Source organism: Galeopterus variegatus, unplaced genomic scaffold, assembly GCF_000696425.1.
Source record: "Galeopterus variegatus unplaced genomic scaffold, G_variegatus-3.0.2 Scaffold232, whole genome shotgun sequence".
Lineage (NCBI taxonomy): Eukaryota > Metazoa > Chordata > Mammalia > Dermoptera > Cynocephalidae > Galeopterus > Galeopterus variegatus.
The window spans coordinates 853209-879816 of NW_007726343.1; the positions used below are offsets into that span (position 1 = coordinate 853209).

Below are 26608 nucleotides of genomic sequence, written 5' to 3' on the forward strand. Positions count from 1 at the left end.
TTTTTAAACAAGTATTTAGCTTATTACTTTTAAATTTTAAACTCATAAACCATGCATAGTAAACATTTTCTTCCCACCTCCATACCACTGTGACATTGAATTAAGAAATAATATGGGTAACCAGTCAAAGCCCCACTTCACAGTATATAAATCTAATATAGAACATCATATTTATACATGACAGAAAATTCTCTTGACAGCTCTTGAGCCTCCACCTAACTCTTCAACCTCTTAACGCATGATATACCTACAAGGCAATTACTTCAAAAGCTACCTAAGATTTACCTTTAGCACATTCATCTTGCACTTTAGATGTAATCCTCAAACATTTGAACTCCAATAAATTGGTTTCTATAACAAAGATAAAGGAAGACTATAAAACATATTATAGCAGATAGACCTCCGCATTTGTTTAGTTTTCTCTTTCCAGCTATTAACGATCTCCACTCACACTTGTCATTTTGAAAAACTAATATGATTTTTTTAATTAGAAGCATTAGTAGTTCCAAGTAAGGTTTTCAGCTTGATGGCAACTGAAAAGAAAGGGCTAGAAAAATTTAAAAAGCAATCATTTATATCCCATTTAAATTCTTTAATCTTTCCATATTGAAGGCAGCATTTCACATTTGAGGAGTGTGTTTATCCGTGAACGAAGAAAAAGGCAAAGAGAGAAATGCAACGGGTGTCAGGTGTCCTGACCAAACCTGAGTCCCTCAGTGCTACAGGAAGGTCAGACCCTTTCAGCATTGCACTGTTGTGTCAAAATCCGTCAACAAACCATCACACCGCAGGAAGAAGAATGACCTTTCAGTTCTTTATGTTTGGGCTGCCGATGGAGCTTTGGACATGGGGTATGCATGAATGGTTTTCCTAGCTGCCTGACAAATGCAACTCCCAAGGTTTCTCTCAAATGTGATTGTTAACAGCTCTAGGTTCCTGTGTTTTGGTACAACTTTCTAAACCCAAATAACTCATGGTGGAAAATGATGTGACGTTGACTATCAATACCCCAAATAATCAGATTCAATTTCATATGGCACTTTATAAGGAGATTAGAAAAGCAGATGGCTGATTTTGAATGACTAATTTTTTGCATCAACCAAAGATTTGTTATTTGATGCAAACTGTGCAGACTAACAATGTTCCTTTTTAATGGAATTGGGCTGTGTTATTGAAAGGGAAAAGGAAGAGAAAAAAAATAAAAAAATAAAATTACTTTATAAATGTTCAAATATGAGAGATGAATGTTGGGAGTGAGTAAACTTAGAAATAATTTTATTTGCTGTGAGAGTAATAATTACTGTTAATTAGTTCTGTAAATGTTATTATGGATGTCATACCACAGTTGTCTTCTTTCTCTCCTTTTATAAAAAAGGGCATTTCTTTACTCTCTCCGTCTGTGAAAAACCACTTCACCTATTTCTACCATAGATGATCCCTAAATCAATCTCCCTCTGATCCATTACTTGGACTCCTATCGTACAGCCCAGTTGCCTTTGGACATCTCTAAACATCCCCACTGAAGTTATCACTAACCTACATTATTTTCTACTGCCAATTCCTTAATGGCATCATTATTTTCCCCATCACCAATATTAAAACCTCAAAGTTGTCTTTGTTCCATACCCCTCAGTACAACAACATTTTTACTGGTGCTGAATTAATCATTGGCAATATATGACAAATTCTATAAATTCTGTCTCTGTAAACTCTGTAAGTCTATATGGTCCTCTTCCATTTCCACTGCCACCACTATGATTAGGGAATTAATGGATTATTTCAATATACATGACTGCAATAGCAATAGTGTTCCTATCCCCGACTTCTTATTTCCATCCACCCTAAGCACTGCTTCTGAACATCCATTCTAAAATTAGGTCTGATCCCGCAAATCTTCTATTCAAAAAACACCCCTGGCTTTCCAGCTCTGTTACCTTGACCTGGGCAGTTAACCTCTCCGTGCTTCAACTTTATCATATCAAATGGGGATAAAAATACTAGTAACTACCTCATTGAATTGTTGTACGGATTAAAGTGGGCAATACATGTAAGCAGTTAAACCGGTGCCTTGAACATAGTTTGTGTTCAATGTTAGCTATTTTTGTGATCCATGCAGATTGTGTTTCCCTATTAGTTTGAATTAAATTCCTTAAAAGCAAGATTATGTTTTGCCCACTTTTGTAGGCCCTGATATATATATTTATATATATATAAAATATGCTGTCTCTATATAGAAGGAACTCATTAAACATTTACGGAATTTAATTGCATATCTGTGCTACTACTGATGGACCAGTTTGCTAGAACTTGTTGCATTAGAAATATGTAGTGGTGAAACTACTCATTTCACAGTTAAACAATGAAAGGCAATTGGGGATGATCAAATATTTCTGTTTGGTGTTGAGTTCAATATGGTTTTACACCTGGCCTATTAGTGCACAACCAATGACTTCATTTTCTTCACCTTCATAATCAATATGGAGTGCTTTTAAAAAATGGAAGCCACCAAGGACAATTAAGATAGCCCCGTATCTATATAAGTTGATGAGCTTTATAAATCCTAAAAAAGTCCTCTTACTAAAAAAATAAATTTTGCTTTAATTTTAAATTTATGATCACTTGGAATGAGATACCAGAGATGCTATAAGACTAAATTTAAAATGGGAAGGTGGTGGTGGTTAGCAAAACTGCCAGTGACAAATGGGAAGGAAATGGCAAAAAGGAAAACAAAGAGAAGCAGGAAGGGTTAACAAGATAACTTGCTAGTAGAATCAGGTGTGAGAAAAATAAGAGTGAGCAAAACACAGGAAACACCTCAATGTCAGTGATTCAGGTAGGAAAGGGAGTAAAACAAGAGAATGGAATTCACATAAATCTTAAGAGTAGACTACAAGAATGTAAGAGAGAGAGCAAGAAAAACACAAATGAATATAACTGGCTTATGTTAATGAATAAAAGGAATTCAAAGGAGGAATTCAATTTTTTTAAGAATATGACTTACAGAGTCAATTAAAAATTAGAACAAAAGGATGTTTACCATTGCCACTATGTATCTGTGCAGATTTCTGTTTCATGAGAAGGGTATGAGTCATGATTCATTTTCCATATTCAGCATGTATGAGAAGGGAATAGGCAAGGCAGACTAGGGCAACATAGCCTCATCACCTATATGTCACTGGTCCAAAGAAACTCTTTTGTGGCAGTTTTTTTTTTCTTTTCTTTTTAGTGGCTGGTTGGTACAGGGAACTGATCTCTTGACCTTGCTGTTACAAGACTGTGCTTTAACCAACTGAGGTACTGGCCAGCCCCAGGAAATTTTTGAATAATACCAAATAGAAGAAGCTCAGGAACAGGGAAATGTGTTCCTTACAGGCAGAGAAAGAGAAAAGACACAACCGCTATAAGCAGGGCTCTATCTCACTAAAAGATGGCAAAAGAAGCCCTAAGTGAGTGATATCAATAGATAATGAAAGAAAGCTGCTTTCTAACAGTCTTAGATAAATGCTTATTATCTGATCCTTGACCTTAACCATACCAAAGCCTTCCCTTTTGTTGGGCAGAAAGTAGTAACTGGAAATCCCATTTCAAACCTCAGAGGCCTGAGAGAAAGAGAGGTAAAATATATGGATGCCTACTTGAGTCAGAGAGAGATCAAAAGAAAGAAACCAGAAGGTTTGCACAGTATTCTCACAGATTATTCTACTCATTGTTGATGTTTACGAAAATTTGTTTATGATGACAATGAAGTCTACATATTAAATGGCATAAATAATATAACAGTTAGCATTGAACAAGACAGACTGGTTTACAGTCTGCTAACCCATGTGTTGAAAACCGTAATTGACAGATTCTTACTTCTAACCAAGAGCTAGATTTAGCCTCACCTGGGAACAGCCAAAACAAAGAAGCAAACAAACAAAATAGATGACACAACAGTTTTTAAACACTGGACATCAAGCAATGAAGGACTGTGATCCCTGAGTGATGAGAACAAAAGAAGTGAGCCCTTTGATTGTTCCAGCTTACGACTTGGAGAGAGTTTTCAGTCTGTGATGCATGAAGGGTGAATCCAGGTAAAGTCCAGTGGTCTCCCTGAGTTAAGGAGATGTAGCTAGAAGAATGGGAAGGCGAGTGAAGCTGAGTTTGCAGGGCAAGATACCAGGCAAGATACCAGCAGGAGAGAGCTGCACTGAGAGAGAATTCCAGAAACCTCTAGTAGGTCTCCCTCAAGTATTCAGCAGAGTGCTGATCAGTACGTATACACTAAGATATAGACTTGAACAACACTACCACCAATTTGACCTAATTTACATTTATAGGACACTACACCCAACAAAAGCAGAATAAACTTTCTTTTCAAGCGTGCATGAAACATTTACAGAGATAACTATAGTGTGGGCCATAAAACAAATCCCAATAAATTTAAAAGGATCCAGATTTGTTCTCTGTCCTTAATGGAATTAAATTAGAAACCTATAATAGGAAGATATACCTGAAAAATTTCCAAATATTGTAAAACAAAATAGCAAATTTCCAAAAAAGCCTGTGGGTTAAAGCAGAAATCAAAAGAAAATTCAGAAAGTATGTGGAACCAAATGAAAATGAAACCACATGTAAAAATTTGTGGGATGCAGCCTCAGCAGTATTTAGAGGTAAATTTATAGCACTAAAATGCCTATATTGAGGGAGAAAAAAGGTTTCAAATCAGTAACCTCAGCCTTCTACTTTAGAAAACTAGAAAAAGAAGAGAAAATAAATGGAAGCAAATGAAATGAAAAAATATATATAAATTAGAGCAGAAACCAATGAAAAGGAAAAAGGAAAATCAAAATCAGTAGGAAAAAAAAACAATGAGGCCCCAAATTAGTTCTTCTAGAACACCAATAAAATTGGCAAGTCTCTAGGCAGATTGATCTGAAAAGACACAATGATCAATTGTGAGCAAATTGATCAGGAATTAGCAAAGTGACATCACTACAGGTTCTACAGATACTAAAAGAATAATAAGGGAATATTTTGAACAAATTTATACCAATACATTCCACAACTCAGATGAAATGAATAAACACTTTGAAAGACTCAAAGTACCAAAGCTCACTCAAGGAAAAAAAAAAAAAAGATAATCTGAATCCTTTTATCTATTCAGAAATTAATTTTGTAGCTAAAAGCTTCCAATAAAAAAATACCACAGGCCCAGATGGTTTGACCAGGGAATCTTACCCAAAATTTATGGAAGAAATAATAACAATTCTGTACAAAATTTTCCAGAAAATTAAAGAGAAGAAAATGCCTCTCAACTCATTCCATGAAGCTGGCATTACTCTAACACCAAAACCAGACATAGACTGTTGAAAGAAAAATAAACTAGAGACCTATATCACTCATGAATGTAGATGCAAAAATTCTTTTAAAATTTCGGCAAATCATATTCAATAAAATATAAAAAGGGTATTGCTTCATGACCAAATGGAGTTTATCCCAGAAATGCAAGGTTGATATAACACTGACAAATCAATCACTATAATTCATATTAACTAATGTAAAAAGCCCACATGATCATCTTGATTCAGAAAAAGCATTTGACAAAATCCAACATCCACTTTTTGTTTTTGCTTCTTATTTTTTTGGTGGCTGGCTGGTATGGGGATCTAAACCCTTGACCTTGGTATTACAGAACCACACTGACCGACTGAGACAACCAGCCAGGCCCCAAACATCTGCTTTTGATAAAAACTCTCAGCAAACTAGAAATATAAGGGAGTTTCCTCAATCTGATAAAGGGCATCTACAAAAACTTATAGCTAACGGCACTCTTATTGGTAAAAACTACAATGCCTTTCCTCCAGGTCAGGAACAAGGCAATGATGTTTGTTCTCACCACTATTCACTTTTGTATAGAGCCCAAAAAAAAAAAAAAAAAAAAAAAGCATACATATTGAAAAAAGAAGTAAAACTGTCTTTATTCAAAAACAACATGGTTGTCTATGTAGAAAATCCTATGACATCTACCAGAAAGTATAAAGTATTAATAAACACATCTTACAAGGTTGCAAGATGTAAAGTCGCTATACAAAATAATTGTATTCCTCTATAGTAGCAATAAACAGAAACTAATAAGAACTATCATTTCCAATAGTATCTAGAAATATAAAATACTTAGATATCAATCTGACAAAAAATATGAGAGATTTGAACAACGAAAACTATAAGACAAACACATTTCTGAGAAAAATGTTAAAATGTTAAAAAGAAGTTAAAAGAAATGGAGAAATACTGTGTTCATGGATAAGAAGACTCAACATTAAGATATCAATTCTTCCTAAATTGATCTATAAATTCAATACGATCCAATCAAAATCCCAGCAGGCTTTTCTAGGAATTGATAAGTTGACTCTAAAACTCATATGGTAATTCAAAGAATGTAGAATAGCAAAAAATAACTTTAAAAAAGAATAATAAAGTTGGAGGACTTACACTATTGTTTTCTAAATTATAGCGTTACAGTAATCAAGGCAGTGTAGATTTGGTATAAAGATAGAAAGACAGATCAATAGAACAAAATAGAGAATTCAGAAATGGGCCCACACATATATGACCATTTGATTTTTGACAAATGAACACAGGCAACTAAGGGAGAGAAAAAATAGCCTTCTCAAAAAATGGTTCTGGAACAAGTGGATTTCCATATGCAAAAAAATAAACTTCAATCATCACATCAGAAACAATTTTAGCATAAGTGCTACTGAAACAAGCACTTTCACATCATATATAAAAATTAACTGAAAATGAAACCTAGACCTAAATATAAAATTATAATTCTTTTATAAGAAAATACAGGTGAAAATCTTTTTGGTTTCTTTAAAGATCTTTAAAGATTTCTTAGATATGACATCAATAGCATGATTCACAAAAGAAAAAAATGGCAAACTGGACTTGATAAAAATTAAAAACTTCTGATCTTTGAAAGACGGGTAAGTAAATTAAAAGATAAGTCACAGACTAGGAGAAAATATCTGCTAATCATCTCTCTCATAAAAAACTTACACCTAGAATACTTTTTTTAAACCTATGAAAATTCAACAGTAAGAAAGCAACTTAACTTAAAAATAAGGTAAAGATTTGAACAGACCTCCAAAGACAAACAGGTGGCAAATAAGCATATGAAAAAATTCTCAATATAATTTTCTATTGAAGAAATGCAAACTAAAATCACATTGAGACACTGTTATACAGCTCTTATAAGCCTAAAGTTAAAAAAACTGACCATATCAAGTGGTGGGGAAGATGGGAAGCCACTACAACTATCATAAACTGCTGGCGGGAATATAAAATGGTACAACTATTTTGGAAAACAGTTTAATCACTTTGTAAACAGGTAAAAATACTCCTACCATATGTCCTAATCACTTCATTCCTAGGTATTTACTCAAGAGTGATGAAATGTAAAGATTTTTTATATAACTTCATAGCAGCTTTATCAGTGATAGCACAAACTAGAAACAACTGAAATGTCCATCAACAGGTGAGTGGATAAACAAATAGTGGCAGAGCCATGAAATTGATTACTTCTCAACAATAGAGAGGAAAGAGCTACTGATCTATTCAACAACATGAATGAATCTTGAAATAATTATACTGAATTTAAAAAGGCAGACCAAAAAAAGTATCTGCTGTATGATTCCATTTATATAAAGTACTAGAAAATAGTAGAAAAATACTGGAAAATGCAAACTAATGATCAGTAACAGAAAGCAGATCAGTGGTTGTGTGGGTGCAGGGAGAACTGAAGAGATTATTGAAACTAGAAAATAGTAGAAAAATACTGGAAAATGCAAACTAATGATCAGTAACAGAAAGCAGATGAGTGGTTGTGTGGGTGCAGGGAGAACTGAAGAGATTATTGGAGGAAAGATTACAAAGACACAAGGAAACTTTGGGGGGTTGTAGGCATGCTCACTATCTCTATCATGGCGATAGTTTTATGAGCTTATACAAATTTAAAACTTATCAAATTGTACTCTTTAAATATGTGCAGTTTATCATGTGTCTATTATACCTCATAAGCTGTTGTTAAAAGCATTCTTTTTTATTAAAGCGCTTGCTCTTTACTTGGAACATGCTGCAATTCAGAATAAAATATGAACTGTAAAATAAAAACCTACATTTCTTAACACATGCTCTGTAGTCCGCTTGACAATTCAGTCAGATTTAGTAGCCCATTTTCTCCAACCACATGTGAATGTGAATATCTAAACCTCAAATGCTGGAGATGTTTTTAGCTTTAGCTTGGCAAACTCATTAACTGATGAAGTAAGAAGCCTCTTCCAACAGATTTATCACCATGACTGACATGAAGGTGCTTGGTGGAGTAGAAGGAGGGAGTTCTGGGTTCAGATGCTGCCTCTGCAATTCACTGCCTCAGTTTTGACTGTCAGCTCCTCAAAGGCAAAAGCTGAGTCCCTAGTGACTAACGCAGTGCCTGTCAATGCTGACCTGAACCAATATTTCCTAATAAAGCAATTATTTCTCCCATCAAGACTCTGTTTGGAAGCAAATAGGCTATGAATCCTACAGCAAGCTGGCAAATCAAGACTAGGTAAAGAAGAAGGTGACTTCAATGTTAGATACAGATATGCATCATCACCCAAAGTTTTCAAAACAAAACAAAAATTTCCAAAGTCCAGGCCCCACTGCACACCAATTAAATCAGTTTCCAAAGGTAAAGCCCACATCAATATTTTTCAAATGCTCCCCGTGTGATTTTTTTTTTTTTTTTAAGATGACCAGTAAGGGGATCTCAACCCTTGGCTTGGTGTTGTGAGCACCACGCTCAGCCAGTGAGCCAACCAGCCATCCTTATGTAGGATCCGAACCCGTGGCCTTGGTGTTATCAACACCGCACTCTCCCGAGTGAGCCATGGGCCGGCCCTCCCCGTGTGATTTTTAACACACAGTGAAATGTGAGAATTACTGCCCTATACCCCCAGGCCATTTTAGCATCAATTCCAACCTGATCTCCATTTTGCTAGAATAAGTCTCAGAAATGGAGTCTCTATTCTTGGTTTCCTGAATGTAAATGCTCTCCAGACCTCACATCCTATCGGTAGACTCTCTTGTTATTCTTCCCTCATCCTCTCTGGATGGTCATATAGGGTGTTTCCATTCTTAGAATGGCCACTTAATCCTTTGCTTGTTGGTTTGGTTTGGGATAACATTTCTGAACCATGCATGACTCAGATAAACTCTATCATAGTGGGTCAGCAGGAAGAGTCATCCTTTCAACAATTCTTTGTTCCCTTGGATTTATAAAACTGTTCAATAAGCTCCCCTCATACAAATCTTCCATATTTTTTTTTTCCTTTTTGTCTTTTTTCATGACCGGCAACGGATCACAACCCTCAGTGTCGCGCCCGTACCCCCCCCCCCCCGGCCCCGGGATCGCAACCCTCGGCAATGCGCCCGCACCTCGCTCAGCCAGTGAGCCGTCGGTCTGTATGTGGGATCCGAACCCTCGGCAGGAGTGCCGCCGCACTCCCAAGCGGCGCACTGTAGCAGTGCGCCACCGGGCCAGCCCAAAATCTTCCATATTTTTGATGACAGTAATCAGATAGATGTTTTTCTAGCCAAAGAAAATGTAATTCATTGACATTTCCCTGTAGATCTGTTTTCTTTCCCTTTAATCCTTTGATTTAACTCATTCCAGTTTCTCAGAAACCATCTCTTTAATGCAAATATCACCCTAAAGGTCTAAGACAACATTTCTGTACTTTATTCAGTTTTGTACCTAAAGTCATCATTGAAAACAATGAATGATGGCAGAAAATATGAATTCCTTGCTGGGGAAAGTTTTGTTACTCACATTCCAGGTGCAGAAAAAAATGGTACTTAGCCATTATGAAAAAATTCTTTTACAAGCACTAAATACACAGAAAACACTTCCCTCATCCTTATCAAATATTTTGAGGTTACTCTAGCTAATAACAGTGTCAAGTATTTGTCTGGAACAATGGGACATCAATATCTCACAACCAATTCCACTGTAAGAGATGAAAAAGCAAATTATTATATTTTACCTTTATAGAATCCCTCTCCAGTGCATTTGCTAATTATTAGTCAATCTGTCTCTTGTTGCTGATGACTGCTTGTTAGTATACAGCAGCAATGCCTTCTGAGGCTGCTGTAATTGAAGGTTTGCAAGAGCTTCTATTGCTGAGGCACATACTCCAACTTAAGACAGATGTGATCAGCCTTGTTTTTAACAAGACTGAAATAACTGGAAATCTGTGATTTGGCTAATTGCAGGCTTCCTGAAAGTATCTTAATACAGGAAAAACTTCGGCCATCTTCTAAAAAATACTTTCCTTAACTCTAACTGTTTGGCAGCCCTGTTCTAAATGCCTCGCCTCTCAAGTTATCACAGACCAGAGAAAGCAATTGCTAGGCCATTGAGTAAACAACTGATCTTTAAAAAATACTTAGAGGTAAGAACTAAAGTCAAATCAATTCTTGTGGCAGAAGATATTAGCTTAGCATTGCCTCTAGAAGAGTAGACTCTCTGGAGCCAAAGGTTCAAAAATCTGACAGACGGAACTCAGCTGTTAATCTCAGTGGTACACAAACGCGATCAAGACTGTATTTCCTCTGGCGCTCATCTCTCCTCACGTCCTAACACCAGCACAAGAAACAGCTTTAGAAGATATCACGCTTGTTTACTTTCATACTGTGCTTTAGACACAATCAAGAGGTCCCATGCCCTGGACCCAAGTTTTAGAGGACTCTACTCTAGCCTCCCTCTGTTTGTACCCCAATCCATAGGGTGAGAAGTCTATGGAGCCATGAGGACATCTCTGCCTGATGTCTGTCCACACATTTTCTTTCTAGGCCACATTCCATGTACCAGGGACCTCAGAACTTCCTGATCAAATAGCCCTGAGACCACTCCCAGGCCTCTCTCAGGTTCATCCACCTGATAAAAGAGGACAGACCACGAGAGTATATACCTCTGGCCTGAGAACAGTGTTTTGTGGGAATATACGTGGAGCATGGATGTGCAGATTGGCATTTGCTTAATACCTTTCCAGGTACAGGATGAGCTGAGGGTAGGAAGAAAAGCGAGGGGGGCTGTGGGGTGGGGCCACATATCCCTGCACAGCCACATGCAGTGTGGAACTCCAAGGAGTCTGTGAATTCTTAATGCAAATCTGAACTTCCAGATCTTCACGTAGGATAGAATGTATTTTATTTAATGTCTGTTAACTTATATAACTTTAATTAGACATATGGTACGTAAGGGCTCCATTTGTACTCTTGCCCCAGGCCCAGTTTCATGCATCCCCTAAAGAAATTACAGATTATCCTCTACTCAGGATTTTCAAGGAATTTCATGTCAAATTTCAAACCAGAGACCTTGCTGAAGTTTGGGGAAAGCAAATAATCAACATAAGATTATATTTATCTAAAAAAAACTTTATGAAATGCATTTGCCATTAGTTTTCAGTTATTTTCTATTTTAAAATTCCTTATGTTAAAGACACATGCTATATTTCATGAAATAGGTCTGCAAAAGCCTATATATCTGAAAAGCCTGTAAAAGTTTTTTAGAAAAATGAGGCATTTTTCTCACTGTCCTTAGAGTGGAAATTCTCAAAGAAAACATTTTCACTGTAATGTGGTTTATGTCACAATATATGACATAATCCTTAACAGTTGATTCAAAACATTGTTGTCTGTCAGACATCAGTAAATTTGTTCATATATTCATTCATTCAGTAAACACCTACTGATCAGCTACTATGTGCCAGCTTCTGGGCATTCAAAGATGGATAAAACCAGTGGATAAGATGGAACCCAACATTAACTGGAGGAGTTTGACAAATAAACAAGCAATTACAATGTTTGATAATGCTACAAAATTATTAGCAAAATACAGCAGGGGCATCAAACCAAATCTTGGAATGTGGGAAGATTTCCCAAAGAGATGTTAACTAAGCTGAGTGGTAAAATTAACCAAGTAGTTTATCTGGCAAAGAAGGCAATTAAAAATGTCTATCAGAAGACTTCTAGATTCCATCACATAATGATATACAGGGAAAAGAGACAGAGGGAAATTAATATTTGTTGACTGCCAGGCACTGTGAAAGTGCTTTATGTGTATTAAATAACTAACCTTCACAATAATAGAGCAAGAAAGGTATTATTAAGCCCATTTTATTGAGGAGAAAACAAAGGCTTAGAATGGTTAAACAAGCTGTTCACGATCATGGGACCAGAAAGAAGCATGGCCTGTATTCAAACCCAATATTCTTTCCATTACTTTAAGGATCACTAAATTAGAAAATCAGACTCAACAAAACTTTGCCTCATTCTTTCTAGCCGGGAAGCTTCAGTCTTTGAGAGGAGCAGAAAAGTATATCTACAAAGTACACTTTGGTTTTAAGTAGATGCCACTGATGACAGTTTGCCAGAAAGTGCCTGAATGGCAGATGAAGCGGTGACCCTGCAGTTATGGATTCTGTGTTCTTGACCAGGAGCTGTTGGGCACTGTTCATGTACTTTACAGCTCTTGGCTCTTTGCCATTTAAGGTCACTCAATATTTTCATTCAAACTGACTCACTTTATCTCCAACCACCAAAAGCAAGCACAGGGTGTCTGCATCTGCTTCTTTGAGAGGCCACACATTAGGGCCCATTCATGTAATCTTGGCCTTAGCTTGTAGAATTAGTTTTTTTCTTTATCTATCATCATCTGAATAAGAAAGTATACTTAGTTATATAAGCCAAATTGTCAAAGGACTCACTTTTTGATTACAGAAATAGAATGAGGCCTTTTTGTGTTGATTTCATAAAGGAATGTGTTTTCTTTTAGCCCTACACAATTCAAGGCTATACTAAGTTCCAAACGCTGCTTCTCAGAAGCACTCTTTGTTTCCTTTAGCTCTGTAGAAGTGGAGACTGTAGAGTTTTGGGGAGTTATTCAATCAAGGTCCGTTCCTGGGATGGAAACGCAGTAGAAAGGCAGCTTGTATCCTTTACTCAATACATCTGATTTGGGGAAAGGTAATTGCATTGCAAAATTAAATATTTTTCAAGGTTAATTAAGCCAGGCAAAATTTCTGAAGCTCGGATGACAAAGCAATAAGGGACACACTACATATACCAATTAGAAATGGCAATATAAAAGGTAAAGCTCTTAAAGGCTTGTATTCAAACAAGCAAATTGCTGTTTAAATAAATGTTGCCAAATACATTCTATTCATTCATTCACAGAAGGATATTATGAAGAGAAGCAAGGCCTGGTGAGGAGACAGAGATGACCGAAGGTTCAACATTTTAGAATACGTGGTCAGGGCAGGTCCCCCTGAGGAGGGGATTTGTTGTGAGAAGCTATGTGGAGATCCAAGTGAAGAAAATTTCAGGTGGAAGGATTAGCCAAAGTAAGGGTCTTGAAGTAGAAATAAGCAGGGGAGGCTCAAGGATGACCAAGAAAGCCAGTGTGGCTGAAGAAGTACGAGAGAGAGAGCGAGAGAGATACATGCTCAGATGAAGGGACAGAGATAGTTATGGAAAGAAGTGTGGTGGGAAGAGAAGCCGATCTCACACAGAGGGCCCCGAATGTTATGGTACAGAGTTTGGATTTTATTTTAAATGCGATGGGAAGCCACTGAAGAGTTTTCAGCAGGGAAGTGACACAATCTAATTTATATTTTCTAAGAGCCATGAAAAACTGACTGTAGGGCTATAAAAGCTGACGCGAGGAGATCAGTTTGGAAGCTGGAGCAATTGTCGGAGAGGCTGATGATGGCCGCTGAGGTGAGGGCAGGTGAGGTGGTAATGAATGACACAATTTGAGACATGGTGAGGACAGAGCTGGAAGAACTTGCAGATGGATCCATGACGATGCACGGATTGAGACTGAGTATCTAGGCAAATTGTGGCACCATTAATTGAACTGGAGAAAAATGGGAAAGTAAGATGCTTGCAGGGGAAACTCAAGAGTTTAGCTTTGGACATGTGAAGTCTGAGATACCTAGTAGATACCTAAGAGGAAATATTGAGTGGACAAACAAATTTGTACTTGGGAAATATTAAGCTGGGGGTTAAAATTAGTAGAAACCAGCATAGAGAAACCAGAATAGGTATACAAAGCCACAGGACATGATGAAATCCCTGAGGGATCACTAGGGAATGAGTGGAGATAGAAAAGGGCAGAGGGTGGGCACTGAGCTCCAGGGCTCTCCAGCCGAGAGGCTGGGAAGAGGAAGAACAGCCAGCCAGGGAGACTGAGTGTGCTGCTGGCACGGCGGGAAGAAATCCAGGAGAAAATGATGGCATGGACGCCAAGAAAAGAAAATGTTTTAATAAAGAGGGAAGGTATGATCTACTGTGTCAAGCTGCCGAAAGGCTGAGTAAGAACATCAACCTCCTATAAAAGGAAACTCTTACAGAAATGTTAATCTAAAAATTAGGAGCTCTGTAGTTATTTGTGTGGGAAAATGGGTTTATTCAAAAGCATTATTCAATAAATATCAATTGAACACTTATTGTCAAATCTAATCTTCAATCTGAAAACAGTGTGACAATTAGGTAACATTAGTTTTTACGTCTAGAGGCTTATCACACTAATAAAGCAATTAGCCCTAATGCCAAGCAGTACCCTCCCTGAAAGGAAGCCCACACGTGGGAAAGAATTTATTCCAACTTGAGGAATTTTAGCAATTGCTATGTGAGTTGTGTTGAGGCAAAATATGAAAAGAGTAGGATCTCATATTTGCACAAAAGGGCTGAGTTCTTCTTCTGTCAAAATGCTCCATCACTGGTAAGTTTGTATCACCATTACAACTAAAATTTTATATCCAAGTAAATGGGTCCACATTCCATTCTGAACTCAAGCACCAGCATTTCTGAGCCTCTCTGCAGACATTTGGTAATACAGGCGACTTCTGTGTAGTGTACAGTATTTCCTCCTTGAGTGATGGACCATTTAAAACCAAGGCTGGCTTTCCCTTCTCACATATCATGTCCTAAATGAATAATGCCCACTTAGCTGGTATATTTTCAAACAATGTGTTCAGGGAATGTAAATATATAGTAGTCAATGTAAAACATCATTAGGACGAAAAAAGTAGTATGCAACAAATAATATAAAATTCAGCCCAAAGGAAACTGTTTTAAATTATGACTTAGAACCCCTCCAGCCATGTCAATAATCCATATATATGTCACACAGGTGACTAGATTATATAATCAGCCTCTAAATAGGCACATAGTAGGCATTCAATAAATAGCTAAGTTGTTTTAAAATAAAGACATGCTTTTGGAGTTTTTAAGTAAGCTCTACTATTTGGGCCTCTATTTGTAATTGTTCCTTGGAAAAGACTTGACCAGTACCAAAGGAGGGAAAAGGGTCTGAATGCATACTGATTGAGCTAGCTGATCAGTTTTTTTAATCCTTTAGCAACCTAAACTTATGCAATTTGATTTTCTTGTCATTGCTTTCCCTATACTATCAAAAATGATGCTTTCTTTACTCTTTCAAATTCATCATAAAATTGCTAAAAATCTAAAATTCAATTTGCCACATTACTGATAATTTGAATGACTGAATAAAACATAGGAAATGCTGAAGCAGCATTGATTTCTAAAACATTTTGCACTTTCCTCCTCCATCCCTGTAAAGTAAAGCTCGGATGCTACGCGCAATTACACAAGAAAATCAAGAAAGCCATTACATTCAGCATTTTGTCATGATCATTGTTACCATGGCAAAAAGTGGGCTTAGTTTAGCACAGCTGCTATGGGCAAGGTTTGTCGGCCTTTTGTAAAGCCAAGTAACAACATAATGCCAAATTCTGTAGCCTGTCATGGCTTTTTTTCCAGGATAAGGCTATTGTCCACCGATGCTACTGTCTCATTCCTTAACAATCTGAGCCAATGTCATCTTATTATTATATACTTACTGTTGGCCAGTGACCGAGGAACACAGTTAATCTAGAAAGGCTACCACTTGGCCCACCTCCTGTTCTAAGGGGAAAAACGTGCAGAGTAAAAACCTGGGACTGCACTAATAGAAAAAGCCAAAGTTTCACCAGTTGCATTGAAAATGACAATAGTGTTGTGCTAGAAATAGCACAGGTTTGGGAGTGAGAGAGATAAATACAGGCCCATGATAACTAACTGTGTGGCATATTATTTTCTCTGAGTATCAGTTTAGTTATCCATAAAATGGGGATAAATGTAATTTACTTGTGAGAATTAACTGAGATAATCTGCAGGCCTGGGCACGTGGTGGGTACACAATAAACAGCATGTGTTACCCAACCACTACCCTTTCTTAATCGCTGACATCTCCATACCTTCAGGAATGCTGATAGAAGTTAGTAGGTAAACTGTTTTCTACTGTTGGAAGGTAAATCATTTTCATCTTCATACCATTTGGATACCTTCCTCAGACAGCTCATGATAAATTATTTTTAAAGGTCTGACAGTGAGCATAAATTTCATGTCAAAAGAATAAAAATTCAGTGTTAATATTATACTATGCACCACATTTTATTAGCCATATTTTAAGTGACACCAGTGTTATCACTGTAAAATGGAAAATGGAGTATAAACTAATTTTGACCTTCTATAGAGATATCTAGTTTAAAAAAAAAAGCAACATTATGAAAGCAGAGAAGTTTAAATTATCTGAAATGAATTCATTAATCAAGACTCTACATTTACTAGAAACAAAGGCTACTAGCATTTTTACCAGTTAAACAAAATATTTTTTCTAATGAGATTTCAGCTGAGTATCGTTTATCTTAAGAGAGAAATAATGGGACCTTACCTATTCCAGTAGCTCCAGAACTGGTCATGCAGGTAGGCGTGGTGGCTACATTCATCACCAAATGAGGCTTTGCTTTCAATCCAGTGAATTATGTGCCCTTCTACAGCTAAGGGACAAAGCATTACTAATATACGGTGAAGTGAACGGAAGATGGAAAATTCTGAATTCTGAACAGGCTTCTCTGTGCTTCTCATTTATGAGTAGAGGCTTAGCCCTTACCATCATCTAATGATGCAGTTATAAAACAACGTGTTGTACATGTTCATTACAACATTTATGCTACAATCACATCCCTTTTATTTTTATCATCTTTTTTAAAAGTCCCTTTCCTGTTTCTGAGACTGCCTGCATAACTTAACAAGTGATGCGTCAAGCAGACTGAAGTGAGTCCGGCTTTTCAACAGAACTGTGTTTTAAAAAATTCAAAATTTAGAGAAATGAGTTCAAAATGGCAACCAAAATGTCTTTAGAAGACATGTTCATTTCTCAAATATACGTGAAAGTTTTTAAGTTATAGATTTCTTCTGACCTTATTATTTTCTGCTACTTAAAAGAATCTTTTCCAACTATTTCACCCAATGGATACAATATTATAAATCTAATCTACTCTGATAACATTCGCTAATATTAATATATTGACAAAAAAGTATGGAGAAAACATATCCTTTTTCTCTATAAATATCTGCATAACAGAGTTTAAGGACTTACCAACTGGTACTTGTAAAATGAAGTCTGGTGTTTTGTCATAACCCTTTGCACGGAGCTGATCTTCATCTACAGGAAGAGCAAATACTATTATTTATAACGGTATTCCATTAGCAAGACAGCAATATAATTGCTTTTCTTTCTTAAATATGTGTAAAAATTACTAATGCGGTCATACATATCTTTCTTATGCATGCAATGCTGTGTCAGAATAAATGAACTTTCTTAACAAACCTGAAGCATAGATATAAAAATGCTTTTCTCCCTCTGCATTTTTATGTCTTTATTATAAACATCATTAATTCAAGCTGTCAGATGCTACCTGTTTTTTTAATTGAAAATACTCAAAGTAAAGAAATATACTTACTGATTGAAAGAAAAGGCTTTCACCACAATGAATATCACTGATGTTACCAGCTAGTATTGACAATTTACCAACACAGTGGCCTTTACAATGAAGAAAAAAACTAAGTTTAGCTTCAATCAGTGAAACTATTCCAACACACAAGAAAGGGACAAGGACAGTGAGATCACCACAAAGACTTCTTTCTCCTGCTTAATTCCTTTGGTATGCTATTATTTCTGGCATTTACCAGAATTTTACAACGATATGTAATTCTCAAAAGCAAACAGGTTTTAAGATTTTTTTTCTGAAATTTGTTCAGTTTTTAATCCTTTATGAATATCAATGATCCATTCAGAAGGAAGACAGGAAAACAGGAAGCTTGATAAAGTCAGAAAAAACTAGCAAGGTGCTTGTTTAAAAAAAAAAGAAAAATCCTCCAATATTTTCTAAATGCTGTCCTTGACTTCTAATGGCATTACAATGTGATTTCTGAAATGGGGAGTTCTCCATTAGATTTTGGAGTGACCTGGTCATTCAATTCCAGACGTGGCTTTCTGTCTTCACCCAACCTCAACTAATGGCCCAACCAAGTAACAAGGAAGGCTGTGTGGTCTCTTAACACCTACTGGGCTGTTGACATTGTCATGCATCCCATTCGCCTTCCTGCATCACCTTTGATTAAAATTAATGGCCCATTCCCAGTGTTGGGTAGCTTATTTCCAATCCATTTGTCAGCCCAAGACAGTGGTTTCATGGCCAATGTTCAGAAACTCTGTTTTAGAACACTCTTGTGTACTTCTTGAAAGGTCAGCATTTTAAACGTAAATAACTTTTTAATGACAAGACACATATTTAAAGAAGGTATTTAAGTGAAATTTTATTAAAAATCAATATTTTTAAACTATCCAGATTTTGAAAAATCTCTCCTCCTTACAATATAAAAAATTTCAAATTAACTGTTGAGATAATGAAATACAAATTAAAGTAATGTTACTTTAAGAACAAGAGAATTTGTATATGCAGCTGAAGAACAAGACTGGAAAATTTTTTATCCTTTAACTGTACTCTGACCACAAGGAGAACGTTTAATGAAAAAGCATTTATTAAAATCAACTCCAGCACCCTGAGCTGGTGTTTCAGGTAGCTGATGAACAGTTTTAAAAGCTGGGTTGACATTAAAAAAGGTAGGTTAATATTTTATTAAAACTATCCTAGTTTGATCTACCTTTGCAGATGTTAAAATCTGCTTCAGAAAGAAAAGTGATTATGTTTCTGACAGCAGCTCAAAACAAAATTTCAAAGGTCACCAAGCAATCCAGATGCACACACTAAAATCCCCTTAAAAGGCAGATGCTGCACTCCTGTTCACTGCACCAAAATTACTAGCACAATACCTACACTTTAAATTGCGTGACTGACTTAATGTGAGAATAAAAAACCCAAATCCCCAGACCTGAACATAAAACATCAAGTGAATTTTTCCATCTTTTTGTGGAGAACTTCAAAGTACAACTGGCACACGTCTCTCTCTCTCTCTCTCTCTCTCTCTCTCTCACACACACACACACACACACACACACACACACACCCCTCTTTTTTCCCCTCCCTCTGCCCCTCTCTCTATGAAGATGATCCAATAGTAAGTGTACCTAAAGGATAGCATCTAGAAGTCTACGTTACCACCAGCGATATTACACTTCCATATTTTACATTGAAGAAATTATTCCCAACATCTGAAATACTATGTACTGAGCATTTCCTCCTTCCTTTAATTTATTTACTAAACTCTCACTGCCTTAATTCCCCTGTTTTGACCTTCAATTGTTTCTTTCCTCTGAGATCTCCTATGAAAGGAGGGAACAATTTGGCAAAGTTCAGAGGAAATGACAGTACAATAGTAAGGAACATTGATAAACAGGGGGCCTTGTTCACCTGATCTAGGCCCCAAAAGTCTCTATCACTGATCACCACAGTGGGAGATTTTTAAGATCAGCGCTGTTCATCTGGCTTAATCCCAGCCTTCGCATTTTGCTTGTTTCTTGGCCCCCACACCTTGACAGATTTCTTACCATTACATCATTATGCAAACCATTGGGCATGGATTTAAAATTAGGTTTATACAAGTATGTCAGCGTTCCAACACTGGGATCTTGAGGTTATGTCCCTCGGTCATCAGCCCACATGACTTCTCTTCTGCCTCATCCTTTGTTCATTTCCTTATACTGTTGTGCATGTGGCTGTCTCTCTCTCACATACTGGGCCTGATGCTGTTGTTCTGAGGGCAGGAAAGTTTTCTTTTCATTTTTTAATATCCAATCCACTGCCCTACTCTCACCACCAACATATGCTCCACACACATTTAATACTCAAAAAGGATAATGGAATAAAATATAAGTACATTCTTAAGAATATCCATGTCGTCTGCAAAACCTTCCTACACTGACAATACTTTTCTTTCCAAATTTAACTCCCAATGCATCAACAAGGTACAGGGGCACCAAACTTGGCTCAAAGGTCAAGATTTTAGTTGACATTATCTTGCTATTATCTTTCATCCTTGATCCCAACTGTCTGCTCAACATGGTCACCTGAGGTTCATCTCAGTTGTAAAAGAAGGAACAGCATTCCTTTCCTTAACCCTGATGGGAAATTTTCCTGCTTTTTTCTTTGATCTCAAGTATTTTAAATAACATTGGACTTATTCACTCCTTAACATTTTGGTAGAATTCCCCCATTAACCTAATCTGTGCCTGGAGCTATTGTTGGACAGCTCTCTAGTTAATTTTCCTATTTCTTCTATGATTACTGATCTGTTTAGATTTATATCTCTTCTGTAGTCAGTTTTACAATTTATATTTTCATTGAGAATCATACGTGTCATAGAGGTTCTTATAATACTTTGCACATATTTGAGCCAAACTTTTACTTATGATTCTTTGAATCTCCCAAGTATAAATTAGATGTTTAATCTGCTGTTTTCTTCAAGAAGAAAAAAGATCAGGATTAAGAAAAAAGTAATAATATTAGTTAGAAACAGAAAAGAGTAATGGAAATAATATGGAATGGTATTTTTAGTATAATTTCCTAAAATGGCTGAGAATCAATATGAAATCAATCTCCAAGTCCTGTATACCTATCTTATTCAGTAAATTTAGCAGACATAAAGTAAGGCTCTTCTAATTTAAGGTGGATATTTTAAAACCCAATATATTTCATAACTACTAAGCTCGTTAATGTCATAGTTTAAATGTTCATTATCAAAATTAATATAAGAATATGATCACTTAAAAGCAGATTGTTAGCCTCCACATCCACAAAATGTAGATTTTTAGATAATGGGTATCTCATGAAACACAGTATTTCTGAGCTAATAAAATCTTAGAGATTACTAGCCAAACATTTCATGATAAAAGTGGCCTAGAAGCTGGCCAGTTAGCTCAGTGTGGCGTTGATAACACCAAGGTCCAGGGCTCGATCCCTGTACCATCCAGCAGCCAAAAAAAAAAAAAAGAAAGAAAAAAAAAGTGGCCTAGAGAAGTTTAATGACAACCAAAACCTAGACCTCTCAAATAGTTACATATACAGGACAATCGCTCATGTCTGTCAAGTTCCAGTTTGTCTCAGTAGACCCTACGCCACTGTTATGCAAAAATTTAAATTTGTTCATGTATAATTTTTATGAAGTGGGGAAAAATTCTTATTTTCCTCTTGGAAGATTGTGAAGCACAATAGAGGCAGCTTGCCATCTGTCACATATTATTTAGATGACACCTGCCTGAAGAGGAGATAATCTCTTGATTATCTCTTGAACTAGATAATTTCTTGATTTCTAGCACTTCAATGGTCCTTGCTCCAATTTAACTTGAAATAAAATCAATAAAACTGCATTCAAAGATAAAACTGATGCTAATTTTTAAAATCAACTCAGGTCTTCATTTATTTTTAAGTTGTCAGGCCTGCCTTTAGAGGACATTTTTTAAAAAGGAATTACAGATGCGTTAAGAATGTTGTTCACAGTTTAATTTCTCTGGCCTTTGAATTACCCTCTCCTCCAAATACCCAAAATATCCAAAGCAATTAAGTACTAATTACACAATTTCTTTTTTTAACTTAAAGGACTGAATTTGAGTCAGAGAACAAAATACATATGAAACTAGTTAACATATACTTAAGAATATAGGGGGCATGAGAACCACCAAGAAAAGGTTTGAGATTTTTTGTTTGTTTGTTTTATTAAAAGCTTTAAATTTAAGAAAATAGTTATTCCCAGAGAAATTATGTAAAATTCCAGTTCACAATCTCTGAAAATGGAAAGTAACATTCTGACACACTTTTTATCGATGAATTTATAAAAAGTTTTCTAAAATGCTAGATTAAAATTCTCTGCATGATAAAAAGAAACTTTTTAACATCTAGTGCACCTTCACTAAATTGGGAAAGGACAAATAGGACATATATCATACAAATTAAAACTACACCATATCTTTTTTAGTTTAGTATTTTGTTTTTCTGTGTTATTTTTTCTAAAACACTGTTTCATTCAATACTCAGAGCTATGACTTTTGCTCTTCATATTTTATGTTTCCTAAGAGTAAGTTTCACAGCCTTTGCTACACAATTTAAGAAGTTAGCAAGGTTTCAGTAATAGATGTTACTATAATATGCAAACCATGTGCAAAGGTACACAGAACACCTAAGAGTAAGTTTCACAGCCTTTGCTACACAATTTAAGAAGTTGGCAAGGTTTCAGTAATAGATGTTACTATAATATGCAAACCATGTGCAAAGGTACACAGAACAGATATGGATTTAATGGGGAGACTGAAAACATACATAAATGAAATCTTTAGAGAACCCAAAATTTCATTACAGCCATTAGTTTCAACCTCTTCCTCCAAAGCCTCTTCTCAAAGCCACTAATAAGGAATACAACTGACTGCTCTGACCTTGTTCTTTGCTTATGTCTTTAGGGGACAATACTAGTGAAAACTGAAGTGCCCTAACGATAGGAAACAAATGGGAGGTCAAGAAACTGGGACAGTGTAAAGAGAGGCTAGAGAGGCTAGTCCCAGTTGACTGGTGGCTGTGGAGAGACAGAGGACATGAATATCAACAAAAAAGTAAAACTCTTCTATATTTTACACCAAATCACTCTAAATCCTTTGGATTTAATGCCACAAACGAAGGGACAATCAGCATGGTAGAACAAAAAGAGACGGCATAGGACAGATTGCTGGGAGAGCATTAGCTGAGATGCAAAGCTCAAGGCCAGTTTCCTCTAAAAGAAACAAGGAGATTGGACAGTCACTAGAGCCCCTCCCAACTCCAGAATTTGAGGAATGGCTGAATGTTAGCCTTTGACTGGCCCAGTTCCTGTCAGCTGTAGTCACTGATGTCAGACCCTTTCACAGGGCCAGCTCCATTTGTCCCTGAACCTCAGTGGAGGGAGGCATATTAACAGTTCTGAGGCATAAAAAGGACTTCCTACACAGATAGATAGATGTGTGTGCACATGCTTGCACACGCACACATGCACAGGGGCAAGGAGTCAATATAGCAAGAGCAGTAATGGATTTAACCCCACATACCTTTTGGTTATGGGGGTAAACCCAAACCTGTTGCTGATTCTTTGCAGGGAAAGGGAGACTTAATTTTGTTGTCCTGTATGCCATCCTGTCTGGCATCGCTCCTCCACTCTCAAAATGTGATTCTGGTGGGCAGTCAATAATGCAACCCCCAACCACCTAACCACAGGGATGGACACTTGATCCAAATTAGCTTATGAGAGCCCCTTCTGAGATTTGTTATAGAACAAAAAGAATCACTAACTTTTCTCGGGGATTATGAACTCTAAGGATTAAACAAACTAGCAACTGCCAGTGATAATCTTTCATAAGAATGAAGCCAACACAGAAAAGACAACACTAGAAAGAGAGAAGGGGAAATACTGATGACACTGTTTTGTCTTCTGTATTCTAGACATGCCAGCAGCAAATTTTTCTCCTTTGAACTTCCCGGATGTATATCTGAACCAGTAAGTTCTCTTTTGTGTGCATCTATGTCATCTAGTTTGGTTGGATTTCTGTCACTTACAACCAAAATACTTCCAATAAATCATCAGTGACCAGAAAAGCAGGTGATCAGCAGACATGAGTTACCTAAACAGAGCATTGTGAGGGAAGGGCTGGGGTCAGGAGCAGGCAGACACCATTATAAGTGGACAGGACAGCCTTTCTCCAAAGTCCCAGAGAGAACTTCATCTCCAGAAGCATACTTGTGTTTATCGTTCTTTACTTGAAGTCCCAGGGAGAAGCGTACATGATCATGTTCAGCAAGGGACCAAGAAAGTCTCCAACCATGACAATTTCTTCAGCAAGGGGAGAACAGGACCCAAATTCCCCATATCCTGCACCCAATATTATGTTCCCATTACTCTGAACATTGTATCTTATTTTTAACCTTCTGATAGGCAGGAATTTGAAAGGTTGATTCCTTATGAAATACCCAACCATCTCATTCCTGTCAGCCTGTATAATCACATTTTATTTCTAGTCTCTTATCCTCTACTGCTAACCTCTGCGTGTAAACACAACTTCAGCATACTAAATCTCATCTGCTCCTGATGCCTGTTCTCCTCCTGAAGTCATATCCTCTGTTTGTCACATCATAATCACTTTCCTAACAGAGCACTGTTGCTTCAGGTGGGGAATAAAGCAGCAGGAGTGGAGGAACTCTTAGAAACAAAGATCCTAATTTTTCACAGCAAGGGATATCCTTCAGTAAGCCTATTTGGCTTTGCAGATGAGCCCTCCTGGAGTTGTGCAGAGTAATACATGAACGCTAGAAAAGCATCCACATGAAATATGCTGGTTTGTCCAAACACGGCACCAGTAAAGCCAGTGCCTCTCAGGTGTCACTCTATTAAAATAACTGTTAGCGTCTACTAACAGGGTAACATTCACTAGAAAGAATAGAATATCCCCAGAGCCATCCTTTTTAAGCCAAACTTAACAAGAATTTGCACCAGACAGTGGCTATGGAAGTCACTAATGAAAAGTCCCTGTGATGTGGAGATATGCCAACCCAAAGATCTTCGGTCTTTGGTATAAGCTTTCTCATATTTTTCCTAACAGTGCAAACTGCTTTATCATCTTCTCGCTGTCACTATTTTCCTTTCCTTTCTGAAAAGAGCCTTTCTGTCCAAAGCTCTCAGAAAACAAAGTCTTTGGTATAAGCTTTCTCATATTTTTCCTAACAGTGCAAACTGCTTTATCATCTTCTCACTGTCACTATTTTCCTTTCCTTTCTGAAAAGAGCCTTTCTGTCCAAAGCTCTCAGAAAACAAAAAAGAAAAACCTAACCAAACTGACACAAAAAAGAAAAACCAAAGACAGGACAGAACATAGCAAAACATCGCCTCAGTAATCACTTTAAGAGATATAAATTAAAACAACTCTACCAGTAGATAAAAATACATTTTCTATTTTGTTAATATTAGAGATAAAGTGAACCCTCCACCAAGGTAATAGGATGATCACAATGCTTACTGGTTAATTTAAAGTTTAAGAAGAGTTTATTTTGAAGCCAAGCCTAGGAGTGGGCAGCAGGTTCTTCATATCTTCTGAGACTTTAAATGCTGATTGATAAATGTTAATTCTAAATTAATTGTCCTTAGAAAGAACAGCAGGTTGAGCATCCCTAACATGAAAATCCAGAATGCTCCAAAAATTTGAGCACCAACATGATGCTGAAAGGAAATGCTCATTGGAACATTTTGGATTTCAGATTTTTGAATATACACAACCAGTATGTATTCTGCAAATATTCCAAAATCCAATACACTCCTGGTCCCAAGCATTGTAGATAAAGAATACTCAACCTGTATTGGCATGCACTAAAATTTATCTTAAATTTTCCTAGAGGGCTCCATGTTTGACTCGACTTAAAAAAATTCTATTTATCCCTAATGGTGTCTACCCATTGCACGTACTTAAAGGAATGGTCAGCCTAGCAGTGAAGGAGCCACACTAATGGGCTCAACTAGCCACCCTAGAAGCATGCAGTGGCAGGAAGGTTCCAGTGAGAGAGAGCGGATTAAGTAAAACTCTACCACCATTTCAGGAAAAATACCTCTTAAGTTAGCAACATTTTCTTCATCTGTAAAGGGTAGCTACTGATATCGAGTATGATTTGTACCTTTCTTTGAAAGGCTTATTAAAGGAGCATTTTCATTATCAAGACGATCAGTGAGCACCTACTAAGTGAGATGCACTAGAGAGAGAAGTGCATTCTCATTGTGACCAAGATGGCAGCAGTGTGCATGCCTATGAGCATCCGGGAGACACAGGGTGCTTACAATCAATCTCTTCATACTAACTAGTGTAGTGCCTGGCGTGGAGAGAACACACTCAACAAAAGTTGGTTGAAATGAATGAATAAACAATGAATGAGAGAATTATAAAGACACAGAAATTGCTGGAAATTATCTGTATTTATTTGTTTGTATCTTGTTTCCCTAATAGATCATAACTCCATGAAAGCAGGAATTTCATCTGACTTGTGTCTAGTGCCTAAAGTAGTATCCAACTCAGTAACATATTTGCAGAATCACTTAATAAATACGTGAAAGGAGAAACTAAAGCCATTTATTCGACTTTGACCTATCTTAATACAGCATACATATGTGTAGAAGCACAAATTGGGTAAGTTTACAAGATAGGATAAATCCA

At 36.7% G+C, this 26608-nt stretch overlaps 1 protein-coding gene across 1 annotated transcript in view; it reads right to left on the reverse strand.

Annotated features, from left to right (window-relative positions):
* Nucleotides 1-26608, reverse strand: part of LOC103585338 (chromosome unknown open reading frame, human C15orf41) — a 179233-nt gene that overhangs the window by 86476 nt on the left and 66149 nt on the right. The window contains exons 9-10 of the mRNA XM_008566265.1: nucleotides 17537-17602; nucleotides 16829-16934 (exon numbers count right to left, since the gene is read on the reverse strand). Of these exons, the coding sequence (XP_008564487.1) occupies nucleotides 16829-16934; nucleotides 17537-17602 (172 nt within the window). The remainder of the gene's footprint in view (nucleotides 1-16828; nucleotides 16935-17536; nucleotides 17603-26608) is intronic.